A 26,401-nucleotide genomic window follows, 5' to 3' on the forward strand; every position below is an offset into this window, starting at 1 on the left:
GTGCGTGTGTGTGCGTGTGTGTGTGTGCGTGTGTGTGTGAGAGAGAGAGAGAGAGAGAGAGAGAGAGAGAGAGAGAGCATGCTTTATGGAAGTGTGTGTGTGTGTGTTTGAATGCAAACTGAAAGGTGTAAATTGGCCTGTCAAAATGCATATATTTGTAATGATTAATCCCTCACCAAACCGGACAGAGGCCTGAGCAGCGGTATCTGACCAGTAGTCCGTAGGGAAAGGATGAGGGGGTGAGGGGGGCTCACCTTGCAGTCCGTTGCCGTTGGCGCTGGTGCAGGAGGGGGGTGGGGAGGCCTGGGGTCGGACCACAGGGGCGAAGGCGCTCTTTTGTTTAACTGCAGAGACGACAGGGAGGGCAAGGGGAAAGAGGCAGGGCGAGAGTGAGAACGTGCTGTGAGTGGTGCTCGGGAGGGAGAGGGCAGTTAAGGTAAGGTTGGGATAGAGTTACTGCCGAGAGGACACATGATCAGTTACTCACAGGCCTCTACGATCAACGTCTTGTCCGGTTGAACAAACACAGGTGGCAAATAGTCAAATACACCTAATATTTCTGCAGGTCTGAGCCACACACACACACGTGTGTTCTCTGAAGTACTTAAACTAAACAAGGTCCCGCGAATGAACCGCACTGTATTTTTACCGTCAATAATAATCCAACCTTGTCAGGAATAATTCATAGAAGTGAAAACGAATGTGCGGGCTGGAATTAAATCAGCAGCAGCTTAGCGCCACGACAGCGTGCAAGAGTGGCAAGCTACTCACTTCCATATGGGGAGTTGGCAGAGGATCCGTTGAGGAACCCAGGGGAGCTTGGCACTCCCAGGTTCATACCGGCGTTGCCGTAGCCATTCATGCTGTTGCTGACTGTGTTGTAGCTCGACTGCTGTGGGGTGCTGCTGGAGATGTAGCCCCGAGGGGACACACTGCTGGTGTTCCGGCTGTAGCCCACTGAATAACACAGGTGGAAGATGGACATTCATTCAGTTCTTTTCTTAGTATTTCTTGGAGAAATTAGCTAATGATTAAAGTTAATGACAATAGGAAGGTATTTCAAATATTTTTACACCTAGACCTACTTTAGGTGTTGCTTTTATAAGCAAGATTGCTTAATGCTATAATTATTTAAGAACGTGTTCTATTAATTTATTCAGTACAAAAAAAGAGGTATGTGTCACTGCAAACCACCTGGCATTCCTCCAAGGAGCAACTGCAATCCTGTTGCACCCCCACTTTTAGGAATCTCTAATTTATGAAATCCTTGAATTCACACACCTTGGTCGTTCCCTTGTGACTCAGACACATTGACTGCTAGTTGGCTGCTGAAGGAGTTGACTCCCATCATGCCGTGGGAGGCTGTGTTAGCGAGAGACGGGATTTGGTTGTGGTTGCGGGGAACGCTGTACAGGGCCTCTGCGATGTCGGCTGCCCTCTTCAGAATGATCTCCTGAGAGGTGAAAAGAAAGCAGAGAGTTTATTATTTCCACTTCTCTTAACAGATGATTCTCATTGCATGCATGTTTTATGTCTCTAAGAAAAAAAAAATTTGCACTACAATATTATTCCAGGAAAAGGCAGCAAATTTACCTTTTGTTTATGCTATCTAAAAATGATTTGGGATTTAAAGAGACAAACATACTGAAAACAGTTGTGAGGTACAAACCTGATTATTATGGGGCATTCCATACAGGGCTTCAACAAGATCGGCCGCCCTCTTCAGTAACACCTCCTGAAGAGAAAAACAGAGTGAGCATGAAGCTCAAACAGATATTTGTCTAAAACCACTGCCCACCTTAGAAAAAACTGACCACCTGGATGTTTAAACAGATAGCTAAGTCTATGTCACAGGAAATGCACTGCAGGATTAAAATGTTTCAGATGAGTTATTTAAACCATAACTGATGCAAAAAGCAGCCTCTTGTTCAGTAAACAAGCACGTCTTTAAAGAGCCATGTTGCTTAGAATGASGAGACTAAATCTAATTTTTGAAAGAGTGGTCCAGGAAGTTTCAGGTGTGATTTTTACATTTGGATTTACCGCTGATGTCAAACCTTAGTGCTACTGAGAACTTTTGTAATGTGGATAATACTTTGAGCAAGTCCAGTTGTTCAATCAAATCAAGATCTAGGCTAAAGGACTAATGCAAAGCTAGATGAAAATGAATATTGTGGCACTGAATAATATAAGCTTACTGATACAATAGTATAAATTCATTCATAAATTTATGGCACTTTAATCGTGACGTTTAATCCAGGCTAAAGATGGACCAAGAAAATTTTAGCGACTTGGATTATTCCTTTATTCATTTATTTAGTCAGGCACTTTACACAGAAACAAAACAAACCAAAAAAAAAAACACAGGCAGACTTGCAGGACAAGGTTGCAAAGCACTTTCAGAAATGTTTACATAAATAAAAGCCACCTTGATTTAAGAGGCTCCAGAGGTGCATTTATACAGCACTACCATTTTGCTCCTTCCAACCATGCAGAGCAGTGAATAATGTTCCCTATCTTAATTAAACTGGCATAGTCCTTTAAAAACAACACCTCACCCATGATTCTGGGCTTCACGTTTGCTCYGGAGTTCAGTGCCGAGTCCCCTCTCTTCAGAACAATAAAGTGAATTAGCTCTGGGTTAATCTAGTTCTGTTGTAATGACATTAAGGAATTTTTCAATTAACCTCTTTGACTGGCTGTTGCAAAGGACTTCACAAATGACTTCCCATCCAGCAAGAGCTGGGTGCTTGTGCCTTGGGGACACGGATGCTCAGGATGTGGTCTTATCCATGTCTGCATGCTTGCCCCCATTTGACAATGCGGATTAGCTGTGTTGCTTTGGCTCTTAACAGTGAAAATGAGTTGGCCCCAGATCCTGTTCCCCCCACTCTGTTTTGGGCTTTCGACTAGGTGGGGTTTGGCCCATTTGTGTGTTTTTATCTGCTCTTTGAATACAGCACTTACAATTAAATCCCTCTCAAGAAACCAGACTGCTCTCTTTGTTTTCCATAACACACAAGGCAGTATGCTCTATGAAAACCCTTCTCCTCCTCTTAGAGTGCATTTAATCTGACAAAGGCAAGTTGCAGACATGGCTGTTGTGTGTGTTTTTTAAAATGCTCTCTTGTTGTCACCTGCTGGAGAGCAGAGATTTGTCAACTGTGCTGTTAGAACTCTGGTTAAAAGCAATGCAAATCTGTCACTCGAAACATCTCAGATGGTGTTTGTTTTCTTCCCACATTCACTGTGTTTTCTTTTGCAGGCCTTGGTAATTTGTCTGAAGTGTTCCATCACTTGGCAGTAGCAGTGTGGGATTAAGACGGCAGCTGCCATAAATGAATGTAAACACAGCCTTCGCGCCTTCAAACAGCGGCCTCCAAGACTTGGCCTGCATCTCCAAGGCACAGCGTATGCAGTGTGTACGGAGGGTGTGTACAGGCCCTTTCATCCTRAGGAGCATATCTAGCACAACCCTTGATTTATCAAGATGAATCGCTGTAGAAGCCACTTGCAGCGTATGCCATGCACTCTTATAGAAACATATCGCTTAATCCACCCCAAGTTACCGGATGGGTGGCTCTTAGAATGGGCATTTACCTCTGAAATTGGTGTGTATGCTCAACGTTGCATGCATCTAGTTTGCATACAAATAAAGAATTATGGTTGTCGTGAAGCAGGTAGACTAAATGAGAGGACCAGCTGTCTTGATGTGTTCTCATCAGGCAGAACAGATTTCTCTCTCACTTGCTGAGTGAGATAAAGTGGTTTTCTTTCTTTTTGTCTGCAGTTAATAATTACCAATAATCTATTCTATCATATTTCAAGATCCCCTACATGGCTCTCAATTTTAAACAACAATTAAAGCAATTAAGACTGTCGCGTTCACAAGCCATGTTTCATTCTCTGTAAAACGTCCTCTCCCTCCTTGTCCATATGGTACTTTGCAGCAGTGACATCAGGACAGCTTGGAAAAAAGGAGGAGAGAAAACGATATTGCCTCTCATCCTTAATCTGTCGTTTACCGCGTGGTGTCTTAACTAACCGAGCTGACTCGCAGGGCTATGCTTAAGTGGCAACCTAGTCATATCCGAGGATGATGAGAAGTGCTGCACCCAATCAAGGAAGAAGTTTGTTTTCTTCTGACGAGACGCTTCCATGTGCATCAGCTCACGCTGTGAATACGATTAGCACGGAATAGTGTTCCGAGGGCATTTCCATGTAAATCTCAATCCTGCTCCAGCATAAGTGTAATTGGCTTTCTTGTCATGGAGACATATCTGAACACACCATGTTAAATTGATACAATTAAAGGCTTCAAATGATTTCTGCTGTTTTGTGACAAATGCGTGACTGATTTCTACTATTGTTTGCGACGCTTTGCATAAAGGTCTTGCGCTGCACAAATGTCTGAACGGGACTGCTTAGATGACTGATCACCTAGGATTTAGAAGCTGCTTTATATTATTGCAGAGAAAAAAACTAAAGCTGAGGAAGAATTACTAAATGATGTGTTATAAAAAAAAATCTAAATATCCCAAATCCAAATACGAGTCTTCAAGCAGTAGATTAACATGGATGTTGTATTTATATTATCACAGTTAATAAAAGAGGGCCTAGGTTATGTAGCTTGGAGTGCTAATGCCATTATAAAACTGTAAGGCAATTACTCTGTTAGCTCTAGCCTGAGGTAATGAATGCATTTAGAAGCATAGGGCCATTAGATGAAGGTACTTCAAAGAGCACAGGAAGAGAGATTCATTTAAATACATGGGTAATTGCTTGACATGAACACATTTGTAATATTTTTTTCCTTGTGGATTACACAAGGAATTGGAAAAGAATGGGCTTCTGCTCATTTTGGGGGGAAAGAAAAGAATCCAAAGCAATCAGCTTAATAATAAAACAATATTGAGTTTCCACTTTTAATTTCATAATGAATCTAATTTGTTACAGAAGAGAGAAATTGAGTGTGATATAATGTGATATCCAGTCTATTTGTCCATTACTGCCAGAGGGCACAAAATGGTATTATAAATTGTCTTTTTTATATTATGAATAGAAAATTGTTTTATAACAAGATCTTAAAAAGGAGGGTGAATTCCAAAGTCTCTCTTCACTTAACGCAATGCCCGCAAACCAATCTCCTTTCTCATCACTTGACTGCTCACACTTATTACTTTCATATTCACCCTGGACTTTGCATTGAATTTTTATATCTCCACTCCTCCCACAGGGTCAGACTGTCATCTACGATGTTGTCTTAGAATTACGAGGTAAACTTCAATCAGGGGCAGCTTCCCCCCTTTTTTTTCTCTGTGTAGCAACAATATTAGCGTGCATCCCTTGCTATCCATGAGCACTCCCATATTGGCTTTCTGTCTCCTTACAATTACCACGTGTCTTACTGGTCCCAGGGAGAAGGCTGGTGGAAATCAATAGTGCAGTAATATTATCAACTGGAGGGTGAAGTCATGGGAGGGAGGGGGGGATAGAGGCGGTGAGTGGGCTTGGTGTCGATTTGCCTTTCTGCTAATGCACACCGCACGTCCTCCAGCTTTATCTTCTTTTTATAGAGTCTCCCTGCCTCACCTGCACCCTGTAATGGCTGTTCTCTATATGCTGTTTCTGTTCTCATTCCAAATGTACATGCCAGCCTCAGCCCGCCGCAGGCTGTTTTATTGGGAATGTGCTTTTGACCCCGAGAGCTGACCCTCAGATGGCAAGCTTAACAATGACGAATCACTTGGTGGGATCATTTACATGCCCCCTGAACCCCATATTTGGGTCCATTAGAGAGCAAATCAAATATTTATGTTGTTTATTGGAAGTGCAGGGTTTCATCTCACTCTGTGATTGTTTCATGCAAAGGCTGGGAGACCGTGCTATATTAAGTATACGCTCGCCCAGGAAACTAATCCCAGSCTCAGTGTCGAAATGTGTCTCACAATCAACAGCGCTTTATATTCAAGGAAAGAAGTGGGCTTTCTTTGTAATAAAACCATGTTAACATTATATCTCTGTTTGCTGGAAAGATGTGGATTTCATAAAAAATAAAATAAAATTGTGCGACTTTTGAAAACTAAGGCAGTGTAGTTAGATTGACCGGTCACGCCAGCAGAGATAGAGCAAGTCATGTGGATATTAAAGGTAAAGTGTACTTTCGGCTTCTAGTCAACGTTTACACGTGATATTAGAGTAACATTTCATGTCTAGGTGTAGCTTCTTCTCTCCACAGGGACTGGGTCTAATTGAAACACTTCATATACCAAACCAACGACTAGCTGTGATCTTCTATCTCTCCACATTGCCTTGGTCAAACATCTATAGCCGGCACACAGTCTGTTCTTTATTAAATTGTCCGTTGGACATTAATAATATTGCTGTGTTGCTTGCTGAGATTTAATAGATAAGGTCTTTAAAGGTTTTACAGTATTATTAAAACTCTGAGGTGGCCTCCACTTTACTACATGCCAAGGGGTTTTGAATTGACTAATCAGTCATATTATTACTTTTGACACATCTGGAACGTCGGTCATCAAAATGGTTACTGGCAGGGTGGCAATTAGTGAAAGCACACAGACAGATTGTATCAGTAGGAAATGGAAAGAGTGTGAGAATCAAAAGAAAACAAAGGAWTAAAAGAATAAAAAATGTATGAGAGGGGGATTTAAAAACAAAGAAATATATGCACCTTATGCTGTTTTATCACTATACCAGTCTTTTTAATGATGCCAGTGTGTCTAAAAGCTGATGTGGCTTTAAACCCAAGTTGAAAAAAGGAAGAAGAAGAAAAAACAACAACAACAATAAGAAAGCCAAAGCATAATAACATGCAGTCTTTGTCTATTAGCTGCAGTAAGACTAGAGGGTTTACGGCACAGGGTTCTGTAAACAAAAGATTAAACCAAATCGAGCCGCAGAAAATGAAAGGAAAACATGAGTGGGGTAATGAGGGTGCAGGCGTCGTTTCTGACCAGATTACCATCTCCACAGACTACTGGAGAGGAAAACGCCTGATTGAGCTATTTTACCACACAGAGAGTTTACGCCTCTCTCCACACACAAAACCAATACCATTACCGCACTGGTTGGTGGGTAAAGCCACATATGTGAAGCAAAGCTGTTAGCGCTTAGGGTCACAGTTCTCTACATTGATGGTGATGTTGTTTTGTTTATTTGTCACATTCAGAGTATAAAGACATTAAAAGCCAAGCAGCTTTGTGTCATTACCATTTTGAGGTTTTTTTTCTGCACAGCACAGACACTGAACTGACCTTTGGTAACCTCTCAGGATCGCCAGGGTGTCTGGGGATGACCTTCTGCAGCCTCTGGAAACCGTAGTCGATAGTGGGCTCATTCAGGGCTGAAAGATAAAATGGGAAGTTGAAAATGAGGGCCATTCCAGGACTAATTTTGCAAGAGATATAAAGAAACTAATTGAGGAATCTGTTAGAGTTTACAGAACAAAAGTCATTTCATAATGCCTAATTTCCAAGAAACCTCAAGGGTGATACTATGTTTTATGAAACATTAGCAGCAGCTCTGAGGAGAGAATAAGCAATAGAAAATGGCACACACTCCTCTGACACTTGTCATTAACATCCATGATGACCTACATCACTCTGAGAATCCTTCAGAGGGACCCTCCCCCTTTTTATCTTCTTGAGAATATTGACTACAGCAAACTACATAGAGGGGGTCTTTTAATCTAACAGAGCTTTAATAATCTGTGAAAGTCTGTCCACACATTGATCTAGTGTAAGTTGCTGTCATTTCACCCTTCTGCACCAACTGTACTGCAACACTGGGCCTGTGAAATACGGCAGCAGATCCCATGGAGCCATTAATCTCTCCCACCCCTCAAATAGTAATCTGGGGCATGAGGCATATTGGGCGATGAATCAGAGGCACAAAGTAAATGAATCATAACCCAGACTTTGGTGAGAGCAGGGCGTTTTATGTCTGACAGTCCTAATGGGTAATTGAAGGTTTCCTTACAGCTCCGCCTGATTCTAAACAATCATGTGTACTCTCATAGAGGATGAGGGGAGGCCGGGCAGAGGGGAGGAGGGGCAGGAAGGGAGGAGAGCAGAGTAAAAGGGGAAGGAACGACTTAATAGAGAACATCACTTCTCAATGTAGATATCATTTTCAGGAGAGTAACTCCGCCGAGCAAGGCGCTTCATAAATCAATGGCTTTCTATGGAGACTAATAAGAGCTGCCTGCCTCTATTCATTGTTCAGCCTGTAATTTGGCCCATCACTCATTACTCAGCATGTAATTTCAGCATTAACACCACACAGCTCGCTGAACCTGCTGAACACCAGAGAATGTGGAAACAAACTAATGCAACCCCCCCTTGACAATCTCACACACACACACAGAGCCACAAAGGCAAAAGCCAGTGGAGAAAGAAAAGGTGTTATTTCTTAATATTTCTCTTTTCCCCTCTCACCTAAGTGGTTGTGCACTCTATAAACATAACTCACACAAATATTGAACTTTATTCACACTCGTACTTATAGCAGAGCTCATGCACCAGTTGTGCCAAAACCTGAATACAGTAATTGCCAGCTCGACCATGATCAAACGGAGCAATTATGTGTTCAAGCATGGACAATGTGGGGCGCTAATCGATAGTAATGATCCAGCTTACAAATATAGTGATATTCAACCCCTATAGTCTAGACACACCTGAATAAACCCCATGCCACAAATACATACACTGCTGGAAATCTGATTTGACATGTCATCATGTGTCCTGGAACGACAAAGGTCTGCTTCGGAATGTGGGGGGAAAGTCATCTCCTCCTTAATAAAGGATTGATCTGCAGTATTGATCGTACATGACAAGACTGTAGCGAGGAATTTGCCCCCTTTTCTTTTGTTATTTCTACCCCCCACCCCCTTCTCTTATCTTATGCACTCTGGCAGTCTTGTACATGTGTAGACGTGTACACACACATACACACAGAAGTGTGTGAGTGCCTTTGCCCTGCTGGAAAAAGTGTATGTGCACGACAGCCCTGCCAGACCCCGCTGCTCAGTGTGATGTAAATTGTGTATGTGTAAAAAGCACTCCATAATCAGGCCATCCATCATCAGAGGCTGTCAGTGGGCTCTCTCAGGGTGATACATCACGCTCTCCTGTCCTCTGCCTCAGCTGGGGCCTACACAACCCGCCAGGCATGCTGGGAACACAGCCGGACAGACGTACAGTATGGGACGAGACATAGGTTGGGAGAGGTGCACTGTTTGACATGCCTTCCCATTGATAATGATGCCCTACTGTAAATGCCAGCCTAAGAATTGTGATGAATGTTTTCAGGAAGGCTCAGGCCTAAAAGCACAGTTTGAACTGAATTCATGTTATCAGTAATCTCTGCTTTGATCTGTAGGAATTGAAACTGTCAAATTAAAAAAATGTTTTCTTTTTTAACTGTTTCCTGTTATGTTAAAAACGCGGTCCAGCATTGGGCAGTCCTAGTTCAAGCGTCAGGCATGATCTCCACATGTCGCCATCTCATCTATCATGGAGATGATCTTTGTAACAACCCTGGCGTAATGAAATTGGTGACACAGACTGCCATCTGCTATTGATTTCATGCAAATGCTTTTGACAGCTGATGGAGACTTGCATTAGCGCTAAACGGTGCTGTCAGTTGATGAGTTGACAGTTTTGTAGTCATAGCATGTACACTGGTGCAGACAGACACAGACAATGTCAATAATCCTGTAAGAGCTGCTGATGATATATACTTAGCACTTATATTCAATCTAGACAATAAATGTGCAGTCACTGCACTGCTCCGTGCATTTTTTTTCTTCCACGCAAAGATTTTCTTTCATCTGCTGAGCTTTTCCAAGAATCATTGGTACGGAGCCCGCGAGGGGACACGGGAGATTTTTTTCCTTCGCAAAAGTAGTTTATCACTGTTGTGCCTCCCGGTTTATTAACACATTCACGTGTTCACMATTAGCGAGTTAGTCTACTGCTTCAATTCAGCTTCAGAATGAATATATTACTCAACCACACATGGAAGTATGTCATATGCTGAAATTTTAACACAGTGCAGCCACGCAACATCAATGTCAATTTCACGAACTTGTGGCGACACATCCTGTTTTAGTAACTGGATCTTTCAAAATAAAAGTCTGATTTGATTCAGTTCATATACAAAACAATCTTTTGCGTGGGAACGCAAAACAATTTTGCGATGTAACGCAAAAGTATTGGGGGGTAACGCAATAGTATTGCATGGGAACACAAAAGAAAAAAATCCCCCCATATCCTCTCGCGGGCTCTGTACATTGGGATGACACTTCTTACGTTTTCCTRATGCGCACACATTGAGCCTTTTTCACACTCTTACTGTCTTCACCTAAATGTCTTTCTTTTTAATCCTTGACACATGGTTATGTTCTAACTTCATACTCATAAACATAACTCTCTTTTGAGGACCAAATCTAGCTCTGTGATGAATCCAAAAATGTGTTTGGTCCTCTTTGACCTTCCAACAGAATGTTGTGAAAGAACACCCCCACCACCACTCTCCCGAACCCACTCCACACGCACACGCACACGCACACACACACACACACACACTCCTCTCTGCCCAGCTTTACCCTTTCTGAAAGGCTTCTCAGTCACTTCAAGGAAACATGAAACCCTCCACACACATCCCATAAATCCTGCACAGGGTAGGGAGTCTAGGAGAGGAGGAGGAGGAGGGACAGAGACTGCTAGGGGAGGTTTGATAGCGGGAGGGGGGGTGGGTGGGGGTCACTGGCACGTTCCAGTCACGCCCGCTTCCCGGCCCGCAGCCAATCAATACCACTTTCCTGTTTTAGAGGCGGGTAATTATGAGGTGGAGAGATTGTGTGACCTCTCACCCCTGCTGCATTACTCGCCTGATATTAAGATAAATTGCCTGATTTTGGGTAAACATATGCTGCAATTCAAACTGTCAGCACTGGTTTGCTCAGGGATAATTTGTATTGATCTCCTGGCTTCTTCCCCATTTTGCTTACTGACCTCATGGATAATTAGAGAAAAAGAGACACGGGGAGGTAAGGCAGGGCTTGCATTTGAATACTTTGCTGGAGAGATGAAGAGCACATGGGTGCGGGGGCAGAGGGAACATTAGACACTAATAGAATTTTCATTTTCTCTCATTTTCTGCTTAGATTTAGACAAGTTGCGTGTTTTGTTCAATTATATTGCTTATGTCTCTTTTTCCTGCCTGGGTTAGAGATCCTCCGTGTTTTAATTTCCGGGATGATGGAAATTTTTCTAACACAATGTGACAGCGAATATGTTTCAAATTTAAAAGCTAATAACTAAAAGAATTATTGCCACATGTGAGCGAAATTAACATGATAAGTGGCAGAAGCATGGACCTGCGAAGGATCCCGCTTCTCCTCCGTGAAGGTTTGAAAGAACATTTTTTATGAATATTTTAGTAATTCTCTCTAGAGAGTGAATGATCGTGTTTCAGCATATGAAGAAGTGGAATGCATGACTCGGTGTGCAGCTGTGACCGTATCATTTCCTTCTTTTTTTTTTAATAACACACATGCGCACAAGCATCCATGGCGGGCCTTCAGCTGAATTCCTCTGCCTGGAATGTGCACTTCCCAATCGYATTTTGATCTGACGCCTYAATCTGCAGCGCTTTCATGCAGCTAACACATTTTCTGTGAGCGCTCCTTCAGCGGCCTCAGTCCTGCCACTTTACCTAAAACGTAGGGTGAATCGCTTTTACATGGCATATGAGTGTGGTCTGCTGCTCCTTCTCCATGTTCTCTAGAAATAGGACATGAGTAACCACTCTGAGGAAACAGTTTAACATGGCCAATGCTGGCAGCCAGAAGTGCTTACATGGCAATACAGCTCTGTGTGCCTTTAGTCTGTATGAAAGTGGATTGAACACGTGTATTGACTTACAGTATCAGAGTATAAACATRGGGAAATGTTTGAGCAAAGCAGTAAATTCAAGGGAAATTGTTCCTTGTTAAGTCTATGAGCCTGAATGGTAGCCTGCACAGAGTACTAGCATTCCTGCCAGCCATTACAGCTTATTACGATAACTCTATCTTTCCAGGAGATAAAAACCTAGCCTTGTTGCCATTTGCCAGCTATTACTTTCGCTAATTATACTTAACTGCTTCGAGCTTATCTCCACTCCTCCTACACCATTGAGCAGTTATTTTTTTTTCTTTCCCCTTAACACAAATTAGAGGTGGAGTGGGAGTTCGAAAGGGGGGAGACAGATAAACAGCACAAGCAAGAAGTTCATTCAAGTGTTATTGCGTTTGTGACTTGTCAAACAGTCTGACTGAAGCCTTCGAGGCACCTGCAGTCTGTTAGATGGATGCAGTTCACAGCACTATTAACACACAGAGTGACCTCTTCTCTTCTAAATTCAAAAGTATGCAGGAGTCTATTGGAGACAAAGACAAAGCGAATAACTTATCAGAGTTACTGTAAGGAGTTAAAATGGAATGGTGTGCTAAAAGAGAAGACAAGGTAATCAGAAGTCATGCGGCTATTCCTCAGTATATTTTCCAGGGTTGAAAGAGTAGAAAACATGCATGTAGATGTAGAAACCATCATATAAATCAACCAAACCCAAACCAAGCCAAATTGGAATTTTCACAGCAAACCCACGCAAAGCAAACCTCATCTGTTTTAACACTGACCATATCATCTCCATCCACTGTAGCCAGTTATCACTCAGTGATTCCATCTCCAGCAGTCTCAAGATGAACAGGAAATTAAAATTTCAAAGATCTGCAGTTAAGATAAATCAATGGAGACAGATCAATGTTCATTGAAATTTCATGAACTTTGAGCCAATACAGATGAAAAAAGCTCGACAGTTACAGTCTCCCACAGATATTGCTCCTGCAACAGATAAAATGTAATTRACACGGTTAAAAGGGAGCAATAGTACAGATTGCACATCCATAATTTCAGGCTGGCGTTAAATCGGCTGTATTATTAGAAAGGGCCAAAGACACCTGTTCAATCCTGTTAGATGACATCTAAAGTATGTGTGCCACTTCTCTAAGGACACCAGCGGACTTTGACACATTACCGGCCAACAGAAATCAAATGGGTTCYCTTCACAGCTGATTGCAAGCGCAAATTAATATTGTAAAATGAAGATCAATACATGGACGGGGCACAGATCGATGACGGCTAAATTACGGGTGAATTTTCCCCCTCATTCAAGATGAGTTGTGTTTTCCTCTCAAAGTCAATACCACGCTGCCTCCCTCATTCATTTCTCAATAAACTTGCCGATGAATTTCAATCAAAATGCARCAGTGGATGGGGGTTGGGGGCTTGAGTTCTTTTAAAGCCCGTTGGGTGTGGATCATACTGAAAATGGGGCAAGAAGAGGAGGAGGAGAGAGAAATCCTCRTCTATCAAGAGCCCCCCACTCCCCTTCATCACTCCCTCCCTGTTCTGTCTATCTTTCTTGTTGCCAAGGACTGATGCTGTGACTTAGTGAGGACGATCCATTTTAAGAGCCATTTAAAAAACACACCTCTAATGATACAGTGGGACAAAAAGYGGGTCCAATTAAATGTAAATCAATGAATACTATCCTTACTGGGGGAAAATGAACTCACCAATACATTCATTTTTCTCGTGAAAGATAACTACTATACACTTCATAGAAAGGCATAATGGAGAAAATACATGCTCAACTGCGAGCACTTATTTCAATCAATTTCCTGCTGGATTTCACAGGTCACTTGCTGATAACACGCTGTGGAATAATGCCACAGTCTGCTTCTCAAAGCCTACCTGACAAGCTGCCTGACAGTGGGGGAGTGCGAGCACGTGTCACGTCAGCCCTCTAATTGGACACAAGGACCTTCTTCCGAGGAACCTTGTCGCGATGCACATAAGCTCACGAGGCCTTCAAACTAGGCCCATCTAACTTGGCAACGAGTGCCTGCTCCCACTCCTGTGGAGCTAGTGCTAAATACCAGCGTTGTAATGAGACAGGCAGGTATGGGGACATGGCCAGTGGATAACATGCTTTGACACATGCTTAAACCATTATGTCAACTGGTTACAACCCACTTCACTGCGGTGGTGACATTCATAAATGCTTGTGTCATCCTTCCTCGTTGCTGCACTAAATTTTGGGGCTAGAAAAAAAAATCAGCTTTTAAAAAAGAATCCAAAATATTATGTGGAGCAGATTTAAAGATGGTAAATACACAACTCCTGAAATATTTGGCGTGTCTACCTCTGAAGCTGATCTATTTACATACTTCTTTGAATGCCTTTGATTATAACATATCTTTCAGTAGGCCACACCCCATCGCCGACCAACAACTAGTGAAGTACCAAACCCAACCCTGCAGGACAGGAAATGAAAAGGAAGCTCTCCATCTAATCAGCTTGTAAGTCTAGGACTTCAAAGTGACGGCAGGGCGGAGAGGATAGGCTCAATTCACCAGCTGGACAGCACAGGGCCATATCTGATGTGCTCCGATAACACGTCTGTGTTTGTTTATTTAATTCTTGGAGGGGAGAAAGGGGCATCAAAAACTACATTACATGTTAGCCTTCTAAGAGTGGATCAGTAACACCGTTGATTTTGGATATCATTATTTATAGCGCTGACATACTGTGTTGCCCACTAAGTTTGGATGGACGTCCGTAGCACGTGCATCTGTTTTCAACTTGATAAAATAAGAAGCATATCTATAAAGAAATCCTACTTCTGCCCTATCAACCTCTTTTTTTCCACTCCCTTACAGGGTTGACATTTCTTGATCTCCACCAGTATTGAGTGAAGCACACATGACCCCTTTGTCCTTATGTTGATGAATGACTGTCTCATACCTATTTTGTCAGATTTTGGTGCAGTGGAGTCGATAGCGTCACCTTGACTAGGAAACTTTGTGATCCATCAGCCCTCAAGGCTGTCTGGCCACAACTAAGGCCTGGCAAGAACAGCTCTCTGTATGGGGCATCTGCCTCATCCAAAATCCTTCACCCAGTGTGCTGGAGTCTTGTGAGGTCGAACGAATGGCTCTTATTACTGCCGCTTTACAGTGGAGGGGAAAAAAGAGAAAAGGAAGAAAAAAAAACACTTGACTTGTACTAATAGCTGAGAAGCCATGCTGGTCACCAAAGGTCTGAAGACGAAGCACCCTGTCAGTGCCCAGCTTGGGAAATTAGCAAATAATGTTCCCTTCCCCCTGACAAATATGTGACAGCTCGCCTTCGCCAATCATTCTCTCCTAACGTTATGATGCATGTCCTGGATCCCCACCGGAGGATACAGGCGAAGTTTACTGACCCTCAATTTACCCGTGACAAATGGGGTCCCGGTAAATGTGCGTTTTCTGGGGCGCGGAAGGGGTTCATTTTAAGCAATCCTGGTTATGTGGATGTCACTGATTAGGATAAATAGTGGCTGAGTGTGTTAGGACTGCTTGCAGAACCATATTACCAGGGGCCAGTATCGTTGCCCCTGGAGGGGAGCGCTCATGGAAACTTGGCCAAGATAAAAAACCAAAAGCTCTGATGCAATTAGGAGCTTAAATTGGATGAATTGTACAGTCAAGTTTTTATTTATGATTTACTCTTTCACACGGCTCTGTAACTAGGCAGTAAAATGGTTAGGAGGCAGCAAATGAGGCTGATAATTGTGACTTTTTGTTTAAGATATTCGATTAAACTGACTTGTGGTGTTTTCGGTGCTTAATAAAGTGTAAAGTATAATAAAGTATCGACTCAGGTTCAACCATGACTTTCTCCTTTTGATTTTCTACAACCTTGCTGACAGTTGGTTCTACAGGTCTTGTCCTGACCAATAGAAAACCAATACATGGATTAGACAGAGGACAAGCATAGAAGCTCCAGGGGGCAACACACTGTCTGAAGTAAAGAAATAAATAAAACAACAAAAATGGTCAATTTCTTACTGCTTTAAAATGTGTCAATGAAAGACATATATAAGCTCCATGAATCAGCCAGCTACAGCCTACTAAAGTTTTATATAGTCTGTCTGTTTGTCTCATTAGTGTTTTAAACATTCAATAGTCAATGCCAACAGGATTATTTGACATAGACTACAGGGTGCTCTCTTACTGAGAATAGATTGTGAGTTTTGGAGCTGTTCCAGGGTGCTAACCTGAGTGAGAACGTGTCCCTCTGCTGTTAGAATTGACTGCAGTCTCCTCTGTGTTGACTCTTGGTAATTTGTGATAATTTCTTAAATTGACCAAGTTAAATCTCCACAATTAGGGCGGTGGTAAAAGAGGAGCCGACATGGAGAMGAAGAAGCAAAAAAAAGAGGAGAAAAAAGAATCCCAAAACTTGCTCCTCTCAAGCTGTGTTCTCAAGTTCTGCTTGAAGCCAAATGCTTTGATAACTAGACCTTTGATATGTCCGTGGTACTCTACAAGAACACTCTGTGCCTTTTTGACAGCATTCTGTCACTGCATGTCCTTTACCACTCATGTAATGTGCTATTGCAACTCCAAGCCTTTTCTAATCTATTTCTGGATGTAGGGCCATTTGTTCAAGTGCCATAAATCAGAAAGAAAAACTATGGTTTTAAAAATGAGCTGTTTCGTTTTTTAATATACGACCCACTCTCTTGCACTCAATGCATCAGCCAATTCACATTTTAATGTCTTACATGAACCMACTAACACACTTTTATCAAGCAATTACTATACATATGGAATCAGTGGCACCTAATCTTTGTTTTAGCTGTTCTGCTCTTTTTAACGGTTTTATTCTCTCAGCCGTCACCTGCTGTACAATCAGGGTGAGACACAGAGGGAATAGGAAAGCTAAGGAGTCGGACCTGTCTATTGGTGACTTTCGCTTTTAATTCACCGCTCTAATCAATTGTACCACCGTTGCCTCCAGGGGTAATTGTATCTTAATACCAACTGGAAGTGAGAAGGGAAGACAGAGAGGAAGAATGGGGGGGGAGAAAAATCAACAAAGATAGAGAGAAGGGGACACATTTCTCCCGTAAAACCTGATGGTAATCATCCCAATCCGCTTAGCCTCTGTGACTAATGGGGTCTGTTCTTCAGGGACCTGGCACTTTCACTGGGGTGCTATAGAAGCCATTAATGTCTTAACTTATACACCTTCTCAGGGCTGTGCAGTAACACATGTACACACACTCTTTTGCACTCCCCCCTCATTCACTTGCACAGAAAGAGTCACGCACACACTTACGCAGCCACAATACACTCCTGTTTCATTATCCTGGTGCCTTGTTGGCCTCTGCTCTGCTCCTGCTAGGGAGGTTAAACGCAGGAGAGCTGGCCCAGACTGCACGGTTGGAGAAGAAGGGGACGGAGGCTGGGGGTGGTAGTTTTGGAGGTTTGGGGATTGAGAGAGGGAGGACTTGATGAGAAACAGCTGCCCCAGGATGGAGGGGTCTGGTCGGAGAATTTCTTTCTTTTTTTTTTTTTCTTTTTTTCTGGGGGTTACTACAGCAATGGCCTTGCTTTGCTCAAGGCCAGGTCTGTGTTCAAAACCTGGGACTGCTGTTGGAGGGGGTAAAGTGCTCCAACGCGCCCTCATTTCATTCTGCCCATCAGAGTCAGAACAGACAGAGGCTTCCAGGTCAGACAGGCTCTGACCCTCCCAACCTCTGTCTACTCACCAATGATGACAGATAAGACCACCACTTCCTTCTGTTAGCCAAAGATAATCAGATCTTTTACTCAGTGTGAAACTCACACTCCCTTTTTTTTCCGCTCACACATCCCTCATCTCTTCCCACACTTTCTCTCTCATGAATTCTTGTTGAWAACACATGAGAATAACTTCAGACACGCTCATTCACTTAAAGCAGTTATTGATTTTCTAATTTGATTCATAAAAAAAYGAAACCGCATTTGACTTATAAATTCAGCAAATTAACAAAAAGCGTAATCTCTTACGCTAAATGACAAGTAAAGACTGTTGGGAGAATGAGTTATCTCGACAGTTTGGGTTTAATCGAGTTGAGAGTAACATCTTTTCACTAACTAAGAAGATGTTACACATTTTCTACATTCATGAAGCCTGGTCACTTTAATATAAGTGTCTGGGCTGATTGCTGGAGGCTCTATCCAGTGAGAGGAAGGTGGAGGAGTACAGTAGAAGCCTGGAGAGAGAAAAAAAAACAAAGACAGGATGAGACGGTTTTGACTTACCAGTGTAGACAAATCTCCCAGGGGCACCTTTGCAGAACTGCTTAGACTTGTAGGACAGCGTGACTTCCACAACACCAGGGATGTGCCGAGGCGGAGTCTGAACACGGATGGCGTGGGGAGTTATCAGCTGGATCACGGGGACAAAAAAAGAAAGAAAGAAAAATAAAAGATTAATCCACAAGAAATGCTTTGAATCATGTGAAGCTAAACAGATTTTTTTATTTTGTTTTGTTTTTTATTAAGCAATAAACGCATACCTCACTCCATACAAGCATAGTGCCAAACACGACTTGTAGGCCATCGAAAAAGTTGTCCCCAATGATGATGACAGTGGCACCTCCAGTGGTCCATCCCTCGCTGGGGCTGATAGCCTTGATGCATGGGGTGGCTGCTTATGCAAGACAAAGAGAAGAGCAAATTCAGCACCTATGCTTTAACACTCGAAACACATGTCTCCATTCACTCACTCGGGCACATTACTACATCACCTCTACGTTCAGCCCTTCATGTCTTTCTCACAAAGACATATTATGGAAATTGCCTCAGAAAAAAAAGGGGGGAAAAATGATGGATTTGTCCTTTAAGGCATGAGAATCAAAATCATTTATCAGCGCAGTGGAGTGGTGTAGTTAAGCAGACCCTTCAAATGGTCCACTTCACAAAGGCTAAACGCCAGGCTCACTAGGAAAATGATTTGATGGAGCAAATTATGTGTCAGGGCAAATGTAGCTATCAGAATTGATTAAGCATGCACCCGCATGTACAGTAAAAATTTTAAAGTTGAGCACATCTTAAATGAGTCAAGAATACAGGCAGTTAAAGTGGAAATGACAAGCTAAAGCTTTGCTGCTTCATGTTATTTCGTTACCTTTGTTCTGCAATACAGTTCAGGCACACTGAGCGTAGTTTCAGGTTTCATAACGTGAAATGTGCTCATGAATTATTCAGATTGAGGGTGGGGTTTTTTTTTGCTTTCTTTTTGTGATCGATTCAATCCATTTCACATTGTTTATTACAATGCTTTTCATCTGGCATGACTTCTGCTATGTTGCTCTGCCATTCATCAACACTCGGGGTTGTTATTATAATCTAATTTGAGTGATCTTGTGCCTCCCTTTCACTGTCATTTGATACATTACCTTTAATATGGTGCTCAGCAAAACACCATGTTTACAACAGAAACAGCATGACAACTAGCCATAAAATAGCAATATCAWATTTAATCCATTTTCATCAATATCTTTTAATGCACGATAAATTGTGGGCATTTCCCGCCCCCTCGATCCTCAAAATGTGCACAACTATTCCTGCAAGTTCCCTTTTATTCCCCTTTACAAGCTCACTTCTAAACCTCCTTTATCCTTTCCATCCAGTAAGTAAATCACAGTCAGCCATTGTTGTATGGATCACCTCAGACAAGACATCTCCCTTTGTTTGCCTTGCTGTTGGGTCTGTTCAGGTCATGTTTGCTCTCTCTCTCCCTGCCCATAAAGTGCACACACACACATTGGTACTACAGGGAATCTGACTTTAACAGGCGCTGTTGACTTCATGCTAATCGCCTCGTACAGATTTTCATTTGTGAGGCCTGGAGGAGTGACATTTGCTTTCCTTAATTGCGAAGCAGAGCGTCTGAAAGAGGACCAACCCTCCATGGGCATGCTGGGCCCCCTCTAAGGGCCTGACCTTCATCAGTGCGGACGATTACAGCAAATAATTCACCCTTCAAAATTACTGTAAACAAATTGACTTTGGGGATGAGAGAGAACGGAGGAGGGATGGGTTGGGGGGGGTGTCGGCAGGAAGGAGGAGGAGGCAAGAAAAAGTGCCTGATGGTGACGGCGACTGTTGGGGGGCAGCTGCAGCCTGAAACCTATGACAGGCATACACAATCACACACACGAGCACAGACACACCACCTCGGAAATCCCAGTGTCCCCCCAATACACACACACACACACCTCCCACACACACACACACACACACACACAGAAGGACCCATGGAGAGGCAGCGATTGAGGCCCTAAGCCGTCCACCCTTCTGCCTGAAAATTTGCATATGTCTCAATGCACAGACAGAGCGGGGAGCATGTGCTGAATGGGGACCGTGGCGAAGTGGATTACACAGTCAGCACAGGCGATCTGATGACAGACACGCACAATGCCCCCCTCAGCAGATGATAGGCATCATGAGGAGTGGACGGATGAGGATGCAAAAGAGCCGGCCTGCTGGTCTGAGTGCTGCACCGCTAAGTCTTTGCAAACTTTGGAGCACAATGGAGAAAACGAACCCAAATTCAAGTTCAACGTCGGGGCTCCATTTAATGATTTATTTATTTTTGTGCGCAGAATTGAATTTACTTAAAGATCACTGTTGCTTTGAAATGATCGCAGGCTGCCGATCTGTTTTAATCTTCTTTTTTTTTTTTCTACTCTGTTTAGGGGCGAGCCGTGGAGGACGTCAAAACTGATCCAAGATCTGAGCGAAGGAGGTCCGAGCTCTAGTATTTTGACACTCAAACAGGTCTGATGTGGTCCTGTGAAGCTGTCCTTTGTTCTGCCTGCTGAAATGTGTTGTAATTGTGCTGTGGGATGTCCAGATGGTCGGTTGATAGTGCAGCTGATGGGATTATACCTTTTACCTCTCCCTGGGCCATCTGTTCCCTTTGACTCTCTCTGTCTCTCTCTCTCTGTCTCACTCTCAGCCTCTCCCACTCTTGCTCCCTCCTTCTCTTTCTCCTTTCCTCCTCTCCTTTTTTCCCCTCATTCTTTTCTCCTTCTCTTTCTTCCTCTTAGACCCAGCAGTCTGGATTCACTTGTCTTTATTGCATAAACCCTAACAGCATTACAGCCASTTGGCATGCAAATGAGGCGGGCGCTGCAGGCCCTATGCTGAGTCTCCTATATTGTCTGCGGCTCCATAATCGTGGGACTAAGCTAAGGAACGTGCATGTATGTGTGTGCGTCTACATGTGAGCGAGATTGTGACTGCATTTGTCGGAGGTGATGCTGTGTGTGAAACACTCAGCTATTTGTGAGCGCGTTTATGCACCTTTGAGCCTGAATCTATACATGTTTGAGTGACAGGCCGCCTCAAAGCACATTCATGTCTGAATGCATAATACGCTTGTCGTGTGACAGTGCACACAAGCGAAGGAAAATGTGACACGGGGAAGTCTGTTATCCACAGGCTATGCCCTCTCTGCGCCAATAGGGGGCAGCACTTCTTGATCAATGGCAGGGAGCCGGCACAAGCGCAGCCTGAGGAGCAGACAGCCACAAAGCTGACACTTCTCTCCCTGTGAACTCCAGAGGAAGAATGTGTTGCTAATTTAAAGCACGCTGTCTGTCCGCGCCGAGTTGTCAGAGCAGTATGGACGGCTTGACTAGAATTACATTTTATAGCCAGGTCTTCTTTTCTCGTGTGTCACATCTCTGTTTGTTAAAGGTGACTCAAAGAAAGTGAGCCATTGCTGCTGATGCATGATAAATTAGTTTGTTGTGGAGCTGAGAGAGAGGGAGGGAGGGAGGGAGGGAGGGGAAAAAAATCTCAACTTGTTGTTAATCAGAGAGAAGGTGTTTTAAAGTTATTAGACAAAGACATGTTCAACTGGGCGGTTGACAATAGCTTCTTTTCCCGCTTTACGGGGCGTCACTCTGCTGCTTTGAAGAGTGTAGTGAAGAGAGGAATAAAAGGAAGGGTTGGGGTAACCTGTAAAGAACACAAGCGCACACAAATACACATAGACAAACACACACGGCACACAGAAGGGTCTCATGGGAGTGGGGGGGAACATGGAGGCAAGGGCTCAACCTCTTTAATTGCTCTCCTCATTAAGAAACTGGTTGCTAGGAGATCCACACCTATCGTGTCATAAACGTGAAACACACAAACAGAACGTCAGCGAACATAATGACTTTGGTGCTCCGGGCAGGACTTTAATTATTTGATTTTGTTCTCCAGTAGAGGAGTCATTAATAAAGACAAAAACAAATAGATTAGCTTTTTCCCCCACTAGGACTAGGGAGAGCACAGAGATATATTAATTGTCTGGTCCTTTTTTTTTTTCTTTTTTTTTTTTTTTTTTTTTTTTTTTTTTTTTTTTTTTTTTTTGTGTTCGTCGTTGTTGTATTAAACATTACATTTGCTTTTGGTGATAGAACCATTAATGCCCATTAATGTGTAGAGAAGCTTGTTTTAGTCAGTGGTGTATATAAACTGTTTGCCCAGCCATAATTGGCTCTTGAAATTTGAAGATGAGCCATTTGCACACTTGGCCTAAGTCGGTTTACTTTTTCTTTTTCTTTTTTTTYCCCTTTCTCCTTTTTTTAACAATCTTTCAGCTGCGTGTTTGCTTCCATCTGCAAGTGGAAGCCATAAGGGTCAGAAGGTTATGCTTTGTGCATTTTACTTTTCAGATTTCCCATGGTTTGGTGGTCCTACTTTTCTCTCTTTTGGCTGAGAAGGCAATCAGTCCATCATATGGAATCAGTTGGAAGAAAAACAGTATGTTCTGTTTTCCTCACAGACCACCCCACCCCTCCATGCACACACACACACACACACACACACACACACACACACCATCAAGTGACCCCCACCCCCCCACTTCTGAATTTCTCCTTTCCTCTGTTTCAGCTCTCTCCCAGCTAAATCTGCAGAAGCCCAATGGCAGGAAATTGACCTCACAGTCAAATTCTTCAGCAATTTGATCATGTTTCACAAAGGCTTTTAGGACAAATGTAGGTGCATTAGGAGACTGGAAGTAGTGTAACATTTTTTTTAATTGTTCTGAGTATCATCATCTTTAGTAGTACAGAAACGATAAACACACTGTCTAATGCACACTGTTTCCAGTCAGCGCAGAACACAAATGATGAGGGAAGCAAAAAGCAACTTAAATAGTAAAAAAAATGAAAGTGATCGAGGAACAAAAGATTGAGATTATAAGGGACTAAAAGCAGCTAGGTGTGTGATCTGAAAGGTGGAAGGGTGTCTGAAAGAAACTATAAGGAAATGAAAGAAGGGTAGCAAATTATAAGATGTAAAAATGTGCCTACCATTCTCCAGATAAGGAGGCGTACCTTCTGAAGGGTCGAGTCTGCGAGCCCTTCGCCCATGCTTGGAATTGTTGTGTACAAACATGTTGTCGGAGACAGCCAAGACGTGGCCGTCCACATTGACGGTCGTCGATACGACAACCTGCAGGAGGAGTAGGAATAAAAATTTATTTAAAAAGTTTAAATAAAGAAATCAAACACTGAATAACGTCAGTGCATCTATAATTTAGAGATACAGTAAATACAATCATATAATCATTTTAGAATACTTAAGAATTTTTGTTCTGATGAAGAACGGATTTATTACTATTGTTAAACTCATTGAAGTGCATTTCCATTACCTTGCCTCTTATCTATTGTGTTTTCTTCTTGTGTCCTGCTTTTGTGTACAGCTAATTGACTTTTCAGTCACTAAAATATCATTTCCGTTTACCCACAATACCAACTTTCATCACAGCCAATAGCTCAGAATTATTGATCAGCTCGCCCACCTCTCTGAGTGTGGAAGGGCCTACTTTTTATTTTTTTTTAACTGGAGTCATTAGCAGGCAAGCCGTACACCATCTCATCTCTCAGCAAACATTTTACCAGGATCAAATTCCAAGCCACACTCTATATTTCATAATGCTTATTTTTGTTGTTGTTTTTTTGGCTACCACATTCCAAACAGTGAGCCGCATGTGAATGGCCAAAGTGTTTCTGAGCCGGAAACAGAGAGCCCCTCACAGGTTTGCTTCGCCGGTAAGTGACCTCGATGTAGCGGTGGAGTTTTCAGGGGGTACTTTTTTTTTTGGTTGGTTGGTTGGTTTGGGAAAGGGGTGTGGAGGTGGAGGGGAAAGTATGGGAAGTGAAAGAGCTCCATTCTTGTGAGCAGGTTCAGAGCTGGGCCAAGCAGAGGATGATGGATTGGGCCCTTTCTGGCCTCCAGCTGGTTTTGGGGGGTAATAAGTAGAGTCGAAGGCATGTAAAATACACAACTTTGGCYGGAGAAACACCTACGGTGGAACATCTGGGAAATCTATTTGGAGGGGGAAATGGCATACTAACAGCTAGACAAAAAAATAAGGCATGACCATGAACAACCATAAAAACAAAACATTTTGTTTTAGACAAAAAGTGAAACTTAGGTCTTGCATTCCTTCTGACATGCAGAAGTGAAGGGTGAAAGCCCGTGGTGGCTGTCATGCATCAGTCCACATTCACCCTGAGGGAAGATTTGAAGAGGCAGGGGAGGTCTGATGGTGGTGACATCAGGAGGGGACACCCTGTCTTGTCTGTTTCATGTCCGGGCTTCCTCCTGAAGGATGCTGGCTTATGTGTCTATCATGGGATAGTGCTGCCAAGGATGGACGTCCTCCTGTAGTTTGTAGTTACCCTGATAGGACAAATCACACTAACTCTCCTTTTCTCACCTTGACCTAGCGGGCTGCTTGTGGTAAAAATGTCTGGAAAGGATGGATGAATGGTTGGATAAATGGATCAGTGGGGGGGGTCAATCAGTGCACAACTCAACTTTTGACACATTAGAAGCGAGAGGGTAAAAGAAACAGTAAAAGCACTCAGTGTTAATGTCATTTTAGACTAAACTGCAGCCATTTTCAGATGTTTTCACTGGCTACACATGTGACTGACATTAACTGTATGCATATGTGGCTCAGAGTACAGGGATGTGAAGAAAGCAAACATATGTGCTCCTGGCATTTATGTGCATGCATCTGTATGTGCACGTGCATCTGTGTGCATGCTGGTGCATATGTGTGTTCAAAAAAAAAAAAAAGGAATGCATTTCCTCCGCCAGACAGATCTTGAGTTAACACTGTTGTTACATGTGGTTGGATCGTTCTCCCCTCTGTGCTGAGGCTCAGAAAGCTGTCAGGGACACAATTGATGGCGCTCTTAAATCCTATATCCTTATTTGTGTCAGATGGTATTCCCTAATAAATATTCTGTCCCGAGAACACAGGACACAAAATCCCTCACTCTCTCTTTTCTCTAGTTTTTGCCTCCGTCAGTGTCAGTAATAAGAATGTGTTCATATGTGAATGTGTGTCAGTGTGAGTTAGTATAATGTAGCAGCTGTAGCTGCGCTTTTCTACACCTGCGCGTGTGTGTGTCTAAAAAAAAAAGAAAAAGAAAGAAAGGGAGACAGACAGTGAGAGACAGTGACAGAAATAGAACGTATGTGTGAAATAGGTTTCAGTCACCTGGAATCTGCGCATGTCTCGTGGATTCCCTGCATTCTTCAGACAGTTCTGATTGCACTTGAGGAAGAACTTTAGGAAGAATCTGAAAGAAAGCACAAGGAAAAGTAAAATCTAWTAGCTATTTTCTTAAAGCTGGAACATTTACTGGAAAAGTGACAGGATATTTAAAATAGACTCCTCAAACACTCCCAGTTACACATTTAGTCATTCATCGCACTCTATCCCATTTTTTTATTTCCTTTTTCTTTTAAATCAAGAGCATCAGTCTTTTTGTGATCTTATCCTCTCACCTGAGTTCACAGGTCTTCCCTAACATCCATCTGCCACTAACATACAGGAAGTCACTTGATATTCCACCCACCTCTTTAATCCCAGGACACCCCCTGTGCAATTAAAGTTCTCCTGTTCAATAGGGAGGCAAATGAGGCCCACCTGTGACCAGGTCTTGTTTGAAGAGCATCAGGGATAAAGGACCTAACAAGGTGAGAGCGCGCCACAAAACTTATAGTCCTGTCAGGCAATTAGGCGGACACTCCTGGGACCACAGTATGCCACACACACACAGACACACACATAATGCATACACACACCCATGTACTTGTGGGTGGGTGAAGCAATTATGCCACAAATTACAACCTGGCTAATCGTCTCTGAACAAATGTCACGTCTGACTGAGATCTGGGCTTGGTTAGTTCGCAAGCTCTTCTTCCGTTTCCTTTAGGTTCTTGCTAAATTTATCGATGCGATTTTAAACTGAGAGGTTTATATCGGATGCGGCCTTCCTGACGTGAAAGGGTTAAAAATGGAAAAATTACAAGTAAGAGAACACCACTGAGAGGAATTACCTCAGATGCAGCCCATTGTGTAAAACTGTACACAACTACAGAGAATAAAGAATGAAATCGACTTTGTTTTTGCAAATTCTCTCC

The 26,401-nt window shown here is 42.8% G+C and overlaps 1 protein-coding gene across 5 annotated transcripts in view; it reads right to left on the bottom strand.

Annotated features, from left to right (window-relative positions):
• LOC106513302 (EBF transcription factor 3) overlaps positions 1-26,401 on the bottom strand; it is a gene marked incomplete at its 5' end in the record, with an annotated part of 66,198 nt that overhangs the window by 3,778 nt on the left and 36,019 nt on the right. The window contains 9 exon segments of one of the 5 annotated variants that reach the window (XM_014002089.1): positions 255-344; positions 772-957; positions 1,282-1,453; positions 1,670-1,735; positions 7,278-7,366; positions 18,209-18,335; positions 18,466-18,596; positions 23,293-23,410; positions 25,473-25,554. In XM_014002089.1, the coding sequence (XP_013857543.1) occupies positions 255-344; positions 772-957; positions 1,282-1,453; positions 1,670-1,735; positions 7,278-7,366; positions 18,209-18,335; positions 18,466-18,596; positions 23,293-23,410; positions 25,473-25,554 (1,061 nt within the window). 5 annotated transcript variants of the gene reach the window in all.

This window comes from Austrofundulus limnaeus, unplaced genomic scaffold (genome assembly GCF_001266775.1).
Source record: "Austrofundulus limnaeus strain Quisiro unplaced genomic scaffold, Austrofundulus_limnaeus-1.0 Scaffold0, whole genome shotgun sequence".
NCBI lineage: Eukaryota > Metazoa > Chordata > Actinopteri > Cyprinodontiformes > Rivulidae > Austrofundulus > Austrofundulus limnaeus.